The sequence below is a fragment of the Vitis vinifera genome, chromosome 10, assembly GCF_030704535.1.
Source record: "Vitis vinifera cultivar Pinot Noir 40024 chromosome 10, ASM3070453v1".
Lineage (NCBI taxonomy): Eukaryota > Viridiplantae > Streptophyta > Magnoliopsida > Vitales > Vitaceae > Vitis > Vitis vinifera.
This window is the reverse complement of record NC_081814.1, coordinates 17,773,510-17,788,718: the sequence shown is the minus strand read 5'-3', so window position 1 is coordinate 17,788,718 and position 15,209 is coordinate 17,773,510. Positions and strand designations below refer to the sequence as shown.

The window sequence follows — 15,209 nt, the reverse complement described above, 5'->3', positions numbered from 1 at the left end:
TAAGTAAGTGAAATCCCCATAAATGAAATGAAAGCACACCATTCCAAAAAGAGGCCTTGTTGTGTCCTAAACAGGCGAAGCGAGGGCTATCCTTTTAAGGATAGGCTTTAAGGCCCGATCAAACTTAGTTAGGCAGAATTCCATGCTTTACGCCCTAGCCCTAATAGAGGTCTGGTCTGCAACGAGCCCTTGCGTTAAGTTGAGTCGAGCTTTACCCTTTTTCGTGCAACTATCAAAGTTAGAGCGCATGCCCCGGGCACCCTAATTTAATCAACTGGTTTCTCTCTTGTCATCAGCTCTGATCTGCTCAAAGGGAAAGAAGACAAAACAAACTATTTTGATATGTCAATGCCTCTGTCTGTCCCTGTTAGGTTGAAAATCATAAACTGCTGCATAGGGCTTTCCATTTCTGTAGAGCTAAGTAGAAAAGCTGAAATCTCTATACTCTCCATATTCTATATTCTCTAAACGACCTTTCCTGTCACATATTTTGGCTTTGCCAAACCCACTTGGTTATAGTAGAATGAATTGCCCTATCAGAGTGAAAGTCGACTCGCCCTATATAACTCATTTTGTGAAACAAAAGAATTACTGAGTCAGAGAACCATCGTTCCGAACTTTATAACAGATAGCCCATTTATTCTTGACTTCGTCCAGTTACAGATCGATAGCTTGTTGACCAGACTAATGACCTTGAACCAGTGTCTTTTCCAGTTTCAGTTTCACCCGTTGACTGACTCCACCAGTTAACTAGTCCCCTATAAGGATTTCGTTCCCATTCCTTCATCTTCTCGCATTCGTTTTAGATCTTTATCGAGATAGATCTCCAGATTCATCCATTGCCCCGCAACGAAGGGAGCAGATCCAACTACAGATCGAGATTGAGTCCTCAGCTTTTGAGCCTCTTGAGTCATAACCAGGAGCATAAAATATATATAATCTAAATCTCAATCAATATAGCTTATTCCCAACAACACTTCCCCTGACGTCGATTTATCCCCAACTCAATGGCTTAAAAGAGAAATCAATGCCAGCTATTATAAGCCCAAGGTGGGGATGGCGATGCGTCTTGATAAATCGCCCTATCAATGGGCGTCTTGAGAAAGAAATTCACTATTATTCCCAGCCCAAACCCGGGGGGCAAGGGCAATGTGCCGATTCTCTTCCTTTCCTTAAATTGTTCACCTCTAAAAGCAAGGTTCATTGCCGGAGACAGGGGACGGGGATAGATAGGGTGAGATTTCTGACCAACACGGAGTTGGATCTCTACTAGGACCTAGGCATACAGATAGCCCTTATACCTCCTATCTTTCAGTGTCTCTTTCTTGCGTATCTTTTCCGCGATCGTTAATCCGTATTATATAAGATGATTTGATATAACGCCCTTGAATTTCTTTCTCAATTAAACATTGATAAGGCCATAACTGAAATATTGATCGAGCAGGAAAATCTTAGATTAGGTGGGATTCTTCCATCAGCGGGATAGCTGGCATCGAACCCCTGGAGAAGGAGGACAAGCAGTAGTCTCCGAATGAGGAGAGGGTGGAACGTATTGAGAAACCATATACCTTTTTTCGGATAGGAGCTGGGATCGATGCAACCACCATCTATATTGCCGGGAGAGGGACTTTAGTGACTCGCCCTTTTGGGCGAGAAAAGTTAGATTTTTTCGCCGGATGGATGATAGGGATTCGGGAATATAGGCGGACTCAACTGCAGCAGGAGGATCTAATGCTGGGGACTCAAACGCTCACCCACGACTTCTCTTTGCCGAGGGCCGGTTCGATCATCTAGTATGGTTCATCAGTTTTCGGTACTGCTTGCTGAGATCGGCATAAAAGATAGGGATCGGATGGAGGGATTTCTCAACCTTTATTTCTTTCACTTGCTTTTCTTCCTTCTCTTCTGGCCAACCCCTCTTATCAGATAGGAGATCCAATCCCACCATATCTAGTGAGGGAAGCCGGTCAAGGGAAGGCTGGCTCTCCATCCCACCCGAAGCCATAGCGGAACATCAACCGAAATCAGACTTTTTATCTATAGTCGACCACAACCGATCAATCGACGTGCTCCTCGAGTCACCAAAACTTATATCGCTCGCTTGACCAAGCCTGCCAGTAGCAAGGTAGGGAAAAGAAGGTAGGGTCAAATGAGCATCAGGTGGGGCAGCAGGTCGAATAGATCTGTATTGAAGAGCATCGCCGAGGGCATCGAATCCCATAAATGACAGTCGATCGAAAGGTAGGGTTGGAAACGGAACACTTCCTCTCGGTCAGGCGGGAGAGAGAAGGAAAGATCGGCCTATCCAACCACAGCAACAGGAGATGGAGAGGAACCTGTCGAGTACGACGATGTTATGAAATCTGCCGAGGGAAGGCGATCGATCTATTCGAATACTGCATCGGTGAGGGATGAAGGGGTTGAACGTTGACCAGGCATTCCAAAAGTAGCAATTGAAGCAGGGGCAGGTGAGGGGATAGACTCATTTCATCATCCGGTCGATATCCATCTACAGAATGGTAAGTTTAGATCGATTCAAAGGTCGATGCTTTTCATTTCTTTCTTTCAATTGACTTGCCACCCGACTGAACCCACCACAATCGGATTCAAGAGCCATTAATATTGAGATTCCCGGCGAGTGATTGATGCGCGGGCAGGTCGAATATCTTTGTATCTCGTGTCGAGGATAGGGGTTACTCGACTGATAATTCTGGCAATCCATCTATTATAGAATTCCTCATGCTGGCCAACTCGACTGAAGCGGGTAGGTGCGACGGCGATGGATGAAGAAGAGATGCCAGCCGAAGGCCTCGTTCAATCTTGCTCCCCGGCTATACAGGATGGGTGGTGGTCGTATCCCTTCTGCAAAGGCAGGTGATATGAGATTGATTGGATCAGAGGATGGATCGTTCGGTTACTCGACTTCTTCAACGAGATGGGTCGGTGGTGGTCCAAGCCCTTATGCCTTCGGGCAGAGAGAAAATCATCCGTTCTTTCCTTTCTTTCGGGTGGAAGGCTCGATGAACCAACCGATAGCTGATCACTCTTTCTGCTATTCGGCCCACTATCTCGCTCTCCCGAATCAGCGGCAGGGTCGGGTTGGCAGTTGAGCGACTAAAGCGAGGGTGGGGTATTGAATCGACTATTGGATCAGATAGGGCCCGGACAAGAGAACGAGGGAAAGAACCAGGCAGAGGTAAAGGAAGTGAGGAAGGCATTCATGACCCGTATTTGCTTCATTCCTTTCAAAGCCGGAGAGGGACATTTCAGCAGTTCCCGTGCTGGGTGGGATAGAGGTTTCGATCCGCTACTATAGAGCTAGGGATAGCTAGTCATCGGTGAACTAGGGCTATTCTGAACGAATGAGAATCTGTCTAATGCTGAAAAGTGGACCACTGACACTTTCAATAATGGATTCCCCGCCCACAACAGAATCACGAGGCTGAGGCAGGTCGGGGGAACGATCTCCTATTTATTCTGCTACTGCTGGGGAACACTCGACTGCTTCTTCACGGCTTCCTTTCCGGCTGATCGATCTTAATGGCAATCGAATGAATCCATCACTATATCCTTTGTCGACGTAAGGCATCAGTCTCCTATCTCTGGATTAAGCACTTCACCAACTACTTCTATTAGTGTTTTCTTCTTCTGGTTGAGGAGTTTGGGTCCAGGGGGGGAGAGGAGGAAGCCTCATGTTGATCTTCATGTTAATGATGTTTACTTAGATGTGGTGGACCAAATTGTTTGGGATCCAAGGGAGCAAAAATGAGCCCTTACTTATAGAGGCGCAACTTAGTGACTTTGTCAGTAAGAAGGGCGTTTAGGTTGCTCGTCCTCAAGCAATCAAAGATAGAGAAACATTATATGCAATATCATGGTGGGATTTATATGGAGTTACAGTTGTTGAACTTTACAGTTTGGCAGTGAAAGTGTTATCACTTTTTGTAAACACCTCATGTGCAGAGAGAGCATGGAGTACCTATGCGTACATTCATAGTGTAAAGAGAAAGAAGATGAATGTAGATCGTGCAGAATCTTTGGTATATGTTAACTATAATCATCGAATGTTGTCGCAATACAGGGAAGATTATGAGGGGCTACATCAGAAATGGGATGCTTTTGCTGATGATGATAATTTTGAGAACGACACAGAAGCCATCGAGAATAGAGAGTCTTGCTTACTTCATGATGACCATGTTTCACACATTACTGCACGGCCTTCATTTGCGACATCAAGCTTGCCTCCCCGAGACCTGAGTCAAGGAATCGTCCACTTCAACTCGAGAACAAAGGCGTCAGGAGGTTGCACGTGGCAAAAGGCCACGTGTGGAGTGATTGGTTTTTTAGAAAGATGTGTTTTATTTACCTTTTTGCTAATTTTGAACAATTGGAATACAAGATGTGTTTAGGAATGTTTCTTTTTTTTTTAGCTTAAACCTTGAAATTGCAATCTTTTATATTTTTGTGAGTTTGTAAGTTTGAGCTATTCAAAATGAAATTGACATACTATGTTTGAGTGATTCTAGCGACTCCTTTTATTGAAAAATCTGCCAATTCCTCTCTTTCCAAATTACCCAACAAAAAGCAAGAAGTTTCCACATAGTGTCCAGAAAGCCATGACCTCCGGCAGGGGTCTGTTCTGTGTTTTTCACACTGGTTTCATAGATCTGTTTCGATGGGTTTACTGATGGCTTAGGATGGCCGTGCTCTGTTTTAGTTAGATGTATCCTGTTCTTCAAATATCTTCTGCTCTGGTGTGTTTATTCTTGTTTAACCATGGCTGTATCTATTGTGATTGAGGCCAAAACCTTCGAGATGGAGCATGTTCGGAAAGGGAGGACTGTATGGCTGTTGCTAATCGAGGTGGGTATATTATTTCAGCAAAAAATGTATCTTCCAATGGAGGCTGGAGCTTGGTTGGCAGAGAGCCTTTTTCTGGCGGTAGAACACAATGTGGAGAATCCATTTTGGAGGAAATCTGTAGTAGCAGGCAGGACTAGAATTATAGATCTCAAGAAGAATGTTAAAGGCTTGTATCTTGTAATGACTGAATATTTATTCTCCGTATAGTCAAAATATGGTTTTAGTAATCCCTAGGGGCTTTAACGGAGCCGGCTGGCTAGCTCTGGCTAGGGCTCTGCACAGTGTCATTGGAAATGGGGAAGTATCTGGTTCGGCCTCTTCCTTGTTGCCTGACCCTTTAAGGGACCCCACCATCCCTTCTAAAGCCCCCACCTCTAAAGACCTGACACACTCCACTTCTGTTTGTAGGGCGGAGACCCTTGGAGTTAATGTTCTTGCTCCGACAGAGCTATTCACCGCTGTGGGAGGTGAAATCGATGAGAAGCTTGGGTCAAACTCCATCAAAACTTTCTACGGTGGCTCCCATATAGGAGCGCTTGGGGTCTGGTCCTCTACGATCTGGTGTAAGTCGGAGGGCAGCTCGGTGCCACTCTGTGGGAATCGGCTAAAGGCTTGCTGGAGAAAGAGGGTGTAAACCAATCTGGTAATTGGATCCCGGTGGGACATAACAGTGGAGTGCTCGTTGGGCTTCATTCTAGAGCTGGTGAAAAACTTTGTTCTCTGGCCTGTGTGTCTTTAGGGGACGTGAAACTGAGTTTCCGGAAGTGGTCGTCGGAGGTAAACGCTCTTCCGGTCGGCTGGCCGAGACCAGGAGAGAACGCCACAAACCGGATGAGGGGCGGGCTCCTCTCCTCCATGCTCATTTTCTCTATGCTTCAAAACGAGATCCCGAATCTGGAAAGACCTAAAAGGGGATGCTCCACCAATCAATCCCCGGAGGTTGGTATACGAAATACAAAGAAAGGCGGTTCTGTTTATTGAATAAAGTCTTTCCTATAAGAAAGAGGGGGCATTCCGTATTAATTAGATAGAATGAGGGAAGCCTACTTTGATCTTGTTCTAAAGTGCGCCCATTAGTACTACTAGAAGAGCCAGGCCAAACAACAGGCTTCTTATATAAATAGAAAGCCCTTTCCCTATCTGCCTTATCCGCACCTATCTACTCTTTTCTTTGGAATGGAAGGTTCGGCTATTCAAATCGTAAGCATTGATTTGGAAATAGATAAGTGGAAGGGTTATTTTGTTTTATAAACCTCGTAGAAGCGGGAGAGCGATCAACCAATTGTTGGGTTCCTGTGCCCTAGTATATTCATGTGGTTGGGTTAGGCGTATCCGAAACGTAGGTATTACTCTCTTTCTTAACCAGGCCTTACCTTTCGGAAATGTAGACGGGTAAAGCGGATGGAAAGTCTCTCATAGCTACATAGAGATCGAGCTTGGAGGCCAGTCTAGCAGGTGATTTGATTGGGCGCCCACGGAGGCTGCGAAGGGGAATCGGTTCTACTTGAAACGGGGACGATCATCCCAATGTTCACTCATATGGTACTATATGTAGGAGATATTCTGAAAGATCTCATAAGGAGAAGGGAACGACCCCCTTCGATCCTGCCTGCTAAATTGGGGAAGATAGATAAAGGGGAGCTGGCTTGACCAATAGGTACTTCTTCGCTCTAATCTAAATGGAGATAGGGACAGAGAGATGGAAACTTCCAAGCAAATTTATGGCAATTTGCAAAGATCGACTCCTACTGTGCCCAACAGCGCTTAAAAACAAGCAAACATTTAACATCTTTTTCAGAGAGGGTTACCGGTTTAATCCCTTCATCGGTAATATATATATGAGTTCTCCGATTAGCGGACTCTGAAGAATGAGAAGGGTGGTCGTAGATCAGCTGCTTCTTTAAATTAAAAAAGTTTTGGATCATCAATATCGTTCTTTATGCTAAAATCTCCCTCTATGGCTGTCGAGGGGCTTTACGGCTTCTTCATTCCTAGCCGAACGTTTAGTATAGTATTTGACCCAGCCTAGTTCTGGAATCGGAATGTTTTATAGATATGGTTTCAAAAAAGCAAGGAGTTCGCAAGACCGGATAAAGGGGCGATTAAAAAGCGGCTCGAGACCTCATGGACATAGAGCCTTCCTCTCCCGTTGCTGTTCGGGCTCGACCGTTAAAGGACGTACCCAAATAGAGCCGTTTAGGCGATGGAATCCTTTCTCATGTGTCATAAACTGCACCGGATAAGCTAGTACAAAAAGAATGTATATAAAGAATGTATATAAATAAGGAAGGGGATAGGCCCAATATATTAGAAAGTCATTGCCCAAAAAAAAGATAAAGACCGTTTCGACATCAAAAAGAAATTACTGTAATAGTGGATTCGGTATTGTAACTTCCCCATTGTTCTATCTCCGATTCATAACTAGAGCATGCAGCCGATAATGGAGACAGAGATATAAAAAGTGTGCAGTGAGGGTGCTCGTAGATCTTAGTGGTCTACGATCAGTAGGTAGCCAGTCTTTACTTAACTCGGCCCAAGCGCCCAAGCAATGCCCAAAGACTCCCATGCCTTTCTTGGTCGGACCAACCCAACCGGCTATTTCCGACAAGTCTCTCTTTTTTTGGGGGGGAGCAGAGCAGTCAAAGAATGAACCAAACCAAATGATTGTTCTAGAATGGCTATTCCTCACAATTGCTCCTTGTGATGCAGCGGAACCATGGCAATTAGGATCTCAAGACGCAGCAACACCTATAATGCAAGGAGTAATGGACTTACATCACGATATCTTTTTCTTCCTCATTCTCATTTTGGTTTTCGTATCACGGATCTTGGTTCGCGCTTTATGGCATTTCCACTATAAAAAAAATCCAATCCCGCAAAGAATTGTTCATGGAACTACTATCGAGATTCTTCGGACCATATTTCCTAGTATCATCCCGATGTTCATTGCTATACCATCATTTGTTCTCTTATACTCAATGGACGAGGTAGTAGTAGATCCTGCCATTACTATCAAAGCTATTGGACATCAATGGTAATGGAGTGCGCCTCTTCACGAGGGTGATTTAAGTGCAACGAAATGCCTTAAAGTGGAATATGGTTCGCGAAGCATCTGGCTTACCGGTAATCTCCCATTCCCGTCATCGAGAGACTTTAATAACTATAGCATGCCAGAAATGGGGAGTTGAGGTGGTTAGACCTATACCCCGAAATGCTCCCAGCATAGGAGCCTATGGTTCCATTCTTGTTGTTGCTGGAGGTACACATCCCTCTTCTCGGTGTGGAGCGATATACGAGAAATAGATGCTCAGCCTGCAATGTCCGATAACGGCGCTGAAGTAGTGAATCTATCGGCACCATAGCAGTGGCATACAACTTTGGACCTAACGGTCGGCCTAGTAACCTTTCGGAATGGGGGATCCCCGTTGGCAACAACCACGGTAGTAGTTGCGGAACTACTGGGCCGGGAGAGGACAACCTATTGTTCCTGCTCCTCTTTCTTCGCTTCGGGGACGGAGGTCCTACGGTAGGTAACAACAGTTAAGTAACTTGACCGAAGGGGACCAGCGCTTCTACTCCTCCACCGAGGAGCCGTTCGCAGCGAGAAGCAAGGGATGTCGTGAACGGTGGGAGGTCACAGAGAATCGACCTATTCATAAAGTGATCCTATGATCGATACAGGATATAGACTATATCTTTCTTTATTCTATTCTTTTTCTGAAAAAAGAAAGATGAGCCGGTTGCTTAACGCCCTTATTATTAGAGAAAGGGGAAAGGGCTTTTTCAGTTTGCTCCTTTCAGGAATGGAATGAATAGGGCTGACTAACTATGTCGTATGTCTCCTTTCCAGTCAGGGGCGAGGGAGTAGTATGAGAAGCGATCGGAATGCCCTAATGCGAGTGACCGAAAGGCTTTCGAGTGGAAGCTCGCACCTCCCCGCCCCGCTCAATCCATCGCGGTATCACCTGGCTCCGGGCTCCGACGATCTGGACCATACTAAAACAAAACCGAAAGCACTTCTGATAGACTTGTACTATAAATTAGCGGTGAACAACGGAGCGCTTCGCCCCGTCCCTCCGACCCGAACCTTGCCTCCTAAAGAAAGGGGAATGGAAACTGGGATCAAGTGGAGATAGAACCAGAATCACCCACCGGCCGGTTAGTTGATTTTCACATGCATTCTGGTGATAAAAAATAAAAGTACGTGAAACTGGGAAAGCGTCCCATCCGCTGGAATGAGCAGTAGTAGGATCTTATTGTTGGAAGCTCAGTTCACGCCCGAACATGTCTGGAGCGCCTCGTAACTTACTTGCTGTAACGAAAAAAAAAAAAAGAAGGGTGACTCAACTTCTCAGCTAGAGTTGGGGGTGGGACCTGTTGGCATAATGCACGCTGGAACGTGGGAATTCGAGGTCTCATGAACTACTACTAAAAACCTACTTTGTTTTTTTTTTGTTTTGTTCATGGACAAACGATATCCGGTCAGGCCTATGGATGGATCCTTTTAGATCTACGGGCCGGCCGGCCCCGACCGTTCACATGAGCATAGGGAATCTATACTCGAGCGTTCAACTGGGCCCCTGACAGGATAGGTGAGGAATCACTCTGAATCTGATCTATTGGGGCCTACAACTTCGCCGAGCCGGCTAGCATCCCTTTCCACTGCGCATTTATCGAACAAAGAAGATAACTATAGGATAGGATCTAATTTGCTTTCCGTGGTGAACTGGTCGCCCCATACCTTCTGCGTGTCTCATGTGTGTGGAACCAGGTCTTTTTCGGTTCCAGCCTCCCCCTCGAATACATAGGGTAGGGTAGGTAGGGCTGGGTGAAAAAGGGTCCCCTGTAGCCAATAAACTTTCCCCGGCCTTCGATTCCCCTTACTCATAAAGGGTCTTACGGTCGGGAGAACTACCCTAACTAAAGAAAAAAGAGTGCTCTTTCTAAGAGTAGGCGTAGAGAGCTTTTTGCGGGGAAACTTGCAAGTACAGTTTGGGGGGAGGCGGGCGTCGACCCAACCTTATGAGTATTCGGACTATAACAGTTCCGATGAAGAGTCACTCACTTTTGACAGTTATACGATTCCAGAAGATGATCCAGAATTGGGTCAATCACGTTTATTAGAAGTGGACAATAGAGTGGTTGTACCAGCCAAAACTAATCTACGTATTATTGTAACACCTGCTGATGTACCTCATAGTTGGGCTGTACCTTCCTCAGGTGTCAAATGTGATGTTGTACCTGGTCGTTCAAATCAGACCTCTATTTCGGTACAACGAGAAGGAGTTTACTATGGTCAGTGCAGTGAGATTCATGGAACTAATCATGCCTCTACGCGTGCGCCCGGAAACATAGGCCGACTGCTGAGCCCACTCTGGCTCAGCCGCACCACCCGGGGTGCAAGCCACCCGAGAAGCAAGCTATTACAGCGAGCGGCTGGAGCTGTAGGGAGCCGAGGAGCAAGGCAGTAGATAAGATAGAAGAAGGGGCCAGGCTCCCGGTGGAGCAGAGGAGACGGTTAGGATAACGAACTTGAAACGCGGAGCCCGAGCGGTCGGCGAGCGAGTGGTTAGTGGCCAATAGCGCCCTAGTTGATGACATTCCTCTCTGCGGCTGGCACTCGAGGAACCACAGGGCACTCCATAAAGAGCAAGCAAGTCTTAGGGATGAGACGCCCGCGCAAGGACCTCAATTCTCATTAGGAGGTCGAACCAAGGACCTATGGAAGTCGGGGCTACCCCGTCCCCATGGGCAACGCAACAGTGTCCTGAGGGAGGAGTTTAGAGGCCTTATAGTAGCACGGACTTCTTTTTCTTTCTAGGTCATGCGAAGAGGGCCAGTCCAAGATCGTACTGTTTCTCTACAAAGACAACAGACGCTCTCAACGGCTAGGCGCCACTCTCTTTCTGAGTTATTCCAGCTTCTTCATTCTTTTGTGCCGCGGTGAACAAACAAAACAAAAAAGAAAAAGGGTCGTCTCAGCGGAAGGAGAAGGACCTGCAACGGCAAAGACTACTGACCCTCTTTTTGTTCCTAGCCGTCTGTTACGAGTCCGGGAAGCCTGGAATCCTCAATATGAGGGATCCCTCAAAATAGAGAAGGGCGGGCAGGGTGTTCGTAGATCAGGGAAAGGCTCAGGAAAGGAGCAGAGAAGGGGTTGTGCGCCCTCCGCCCCATCTTACTAATAATAATGAAGGGCTTTGATGCCAGCAAGCAAGCACCCTTGTAGTTGTTGGGGAGTAGGGCGTTAAGCACCTTGTTTTTTAGTATAAAAATTAGAATAATAAAAAGAAGAAGCTCCCCTTTGAATAATAATAAGGTAAGCTTTCAAGCCAAGCCTTCCGCTGGTTTTGGCTTGCCCCTTGTATAGGTTGGAGCTATGCTTAACGCCCTTATTATTAGAGAAAGGGGAAAGGGTGGTCGTAGATCAGGCTGATCGAAGATCAGAAGTGCTCGTAGATCAGGCTGATTGTAAATCAGGGTGCTCTACTACGATCTTAGGCAGGCTGATTGAAGATCAGAAGTGCTCGTAGATTAGGGTGGTCGTAGATCAGGCTGATCTTTGATCAGAAGTGGTCGGAACGATCAGGGTGCTCCCCTACAATCTTAGGCAGGCTGATTGTAAATCAGGTTGCTCATAGATCTTCAGAGGGCTGCTCGCTTTCTCGCTTCCGAAAGGCGAAGGGAGCCTGACTTACGGTTTCCAAGCCTGGCGCGAAGTGAAGGGATTGGATTTCACCTATGATCAGATCAGTGGGCAACCATAGTTTACTTTTTTCGTGGTGTTGTTGACGTTGTTGAAAGCTAATTTTAAAGTAGGCCTCGCTTTTCGGAGCTGCTCCCAGCTCACACTATGGTGGAGGAGGTGCCGTGAAGATCTAGGAGTGTGAGCAGTACGAGCTGAAAGGCTCCCATACTATTTGGAGGGCAGGGGGCATAGATGCCAAACAAACCTGACCCCTATCTATCGTCGTAGAAGCTGTTCCTAGGAAAGATTATGGTTCTCGGGTATCCAATCAATTAATCCCCCAAACCAACCAAACCGGGGAAGCTTAAGCGGAAATGAAAGAGTAGGGTGAGGGAAAAGGGGGGAAGCCACTAAATTGAAGGCTTCGCTCGCTCGCTCTAACGCTTGTTTAGTAGACAGCGAGTGGAGTGCATAAGCCCCTTTAGAGAGAGGGGCGAGTACTACACGAGCTCGTAAGTCAAGTACGGAACGAGCCTTGTCTACGAAGCAGAGCGACCTCGTCTTGCTTGCTTATGGCGAAGCTTCTAGCACTAGATAATAGGCATTCTGGTATGGTAGGAATACTAGTCTTTAGGCCGACCACAATACAAGTCATGAGCGATAGCGAAGCCAAGCCGTATAAAGGCGAGCAACCCTTATAGCAATAGCAAACGGCCTACTTATAGCCCCATTTTTCCCCTTTTTTCGGGGACTTCAACGGGCCTGTAAAGCTCATAAAATGCTGAATACAGATCTTTCTTTCTTTCTCCCCTACATGGATAGAAGTAGATAAAGGGGAATTCATTCTAACTCTCGCAGGATGAAAAAAAGTAAAAGATCTTGAGAAGAAAAAAATCCTATTTGACCACTATACATTGCTAACATCAGAAAATGTAATAATGGGAATCCCGAGTAACTGGCCGAGCCGCTAAAGTAGCTAAAGTGGTGATCAATCCTGTCAGTAAAATAGGTCCTAGAGAGAGTCCATCTATTCCCAATTATGAATTTGATTTGCGGGTAAGTTGCCAATGCTTCTCCAGTGAGTGAGAATGGAAAGAACCTAAATTTGAAGTAGTCATTTCAAGCCAGAGAATGAATGACTTTCTCGGAAAAGCTTTCCCACACTCAGTTTCTCCACCTAATAACTAACCACATGAAAACCATGCAATGCAGCTCTAAGGGAGAATCTTTCTTATATAAGAAAAGATCAAACCACCTTGTATCTGAAAAGGTGGAATTTCAACATGTGTTGTGCGCGCATTCCAGAATGGATTGGCTTCAAGATAGGTAGCCCCAAGGTTCTAACACCATCAGATTGGAGCATGAGCAAGAGAAAGATTGAGCTAAAATAGTAAAGACTCTTGCCATTTTCTTTAGGGCTAGGGAAGATTCTTTGAGGTGGAGGAAAAACTTTAAGTTCGATTATTTCCATTCCGGCTGTGATTCTTGTTTCAGTCGTAGAGCTCTTTCCTTTTTCTCTTTGTTAGAGAATGGTATGACTAGCCCTTGCCTCTTTGTCAGCTGGCTTTCGTGATTGAATACGGGATAGGAGGAATGGTAAAAAGAGCATTCAAATCTTAGCTCCGGCTAGCGGGAAAGAGACTCATTCATAAAAGAATAACCCAAGATAGCTTACTTCCCGGAAACAGAGTTAGATATAAAAGGGTTACTACAAGATGGCATCTTTCTCGGCCTAGTGGTCCTAGCTGGTGTAATTCATTTGATTTTTCCTAGGTTTCACTCGAACGAAGGGGGGACCACTCAAGTCAAACTATCGATCCTTTCGCTCGGGACAACGGACTTCATCCACAAGCTTTCTTCGGCACCTTTGGTATCAGGCAGCAGAAGGGGTTTGATCCGATCCATCGATAGGGGTCTCATGTCTGTCAATCACAGTAGCGCTGTGGTTCAAGGTGAAGGGAGAGTGCTGAACCGCGTAATGCAAAAAAAGAAAGATGAGATTGACACTTACCCCCTACCCACGCCTACTTCTTGACTAAACCCGCTTCCCCTTTCCTTAGCCTAGGATTCAGAGTCAACTACGGAGGTCGGTCTCTCTCTGTAAGCGCTTCGCTTTTTCCTGATTTATTGAACAGGTGCCCTGTGGAACATGTTTTATGGAATGAAACTCTTTATTCCATATTTTTTTTCTTACTGATTGAATTCAGGTAGAGAGAGGAATATTCGATCAAAACCCTTAGTCCGATAGGGAGATAGTATACATTCCATCCGGATAAGACACAGAGATGAAAGACGAATCAAGCAAGAAAGACAGAAAAAGGGGCCGGTTTCTCGAGTGATAGTGATTTCTTTTTTTGGGTTAGTCTGACTGTCCTCATTCTAGTTGGTAGGCGTGCGAGTAAGAGGGTAGTAGGCGAAGTTATATGAATTGAATGGGACTTCAGCTTCGACAATCGTATCCTCCCTCCAGCAAATAAGGTGGAGTGGGCAAGGCAGAGAAGACAGGAAAACACAAGCTAAAACTTCAGCATTTCCATTACCAGCTCCAATAAAGGAAGCATTTCCAGTGAATAAGAACTTGAATTGGAATTGGGTCGGGCTAATCAATGGGGGCAAGTCTCCGAGGAAGGGTCTATGTCCCCTGTTTACAAAAAAAAGCATGTCTCTCTTTCTATACGCAATTCAATCAAACTTTCTACATCTCTGTGAAGAAAGAAAAGTAGGCGCTTTTAAGGCCAGTGTGGAGTAGCTAGAACGGATGGGAGGTAATTCGTCCTACATTGGGTGGCTTGCTAAAGCCTTGTGTTCGTTTCAGTGACCTGGAGTCTTCGTTTGGGAAGTCTCCCTCTATGAACGTGAACTACGGAGGAGGAAGGATTTGATGTAGGAGCAGAGTTGAATCTGGAGCAGGGTATCAGGTTCAGACGACCTCAAACTGGATAGAGCAGGATTGGTGGAACCTGTGGTCGTCTCAAAATAGAAAGAGGTGCAGACGTCCCAACATGAGGTGTTCCAAAAGGAACATAAGAGGAAAGAATAGGACTGGAAAAAGGTCCGCTCTTATAGAAGAGCTACAGAGGCGGATGCGGATTCAGTCCGAGCTAAGTTCATAGGTATTGCCTCAAAAAAGATATTTTCTAGAAAAATAGAGCACTGACCTAAACTAGACCTCTTCTAGGGCAGAAAGAAGGTCAACCTCACCTCAGGTAATCACACCTTTATTCCTCGACGATCAAAGAGTCAAAACTCGCTTTCGAGCTAACCAACCATGGAGCTACCAGCCAACAAGCAAAACGAGTTCTCATTCACGGATAACTAAGCTTTGACAAGGGAGAAGGGGACCCTTCTCATACCCGCCCTTATAGGAGCCTAACGGAGAAAAGGCTATGCCCAATAGGGGAAGGCTGCGGTAAAAGGATGTCCGTCTGTTGATGGCTAGCTCGTACAAGCAAATATTGGACCTAGGTTTGTTGATGGATCAGGTCTTGTCGAACAGGTCCGGATTCGAGGTTAGAACACGAAAGCCCACCAGCCGAGCTGAACTGGTTAGTGATGGAAGCAATTCCCACGAACTGAGAACAAAAGGATGTACTTGCCCCCTTCCCCAGCCATTACCGCTCATCCACCTTTTATTAAGAAATCCTGTCTTTGTCTTTCC

At 45.9% G+C, this 15,209-nt stretch overlaps 1 protein-coding gene across 1 annotated transcript; it reads left to right on the top strand.

Moving 5' to 3' along the window:
- The first annotated feature begins 7,100 nt into the window (after positions 1-7,100).
- On the top strand, positions 7,101-13,749 carry LOC132254509 (uncharacterized LOC116803646). The gene is made up of 2 exons (XM_059740348.1): positions 7,101-7,900; positions 9,878-13,749. Exons 1-2 carry the CDS (start codon positions 7,428-7,430, stop codon positions 10,332-10,334), a joined length of 930 nt encoding a protein of 309 aa, XP_059596331.1. The 5' UTR covers positions 7,101-7,427; the 3' UTR covers positions 10,335-13,749.
- The last annotated feature ends 1,460 nt before the right edge of the window (positions 13,750-15,209 follow it).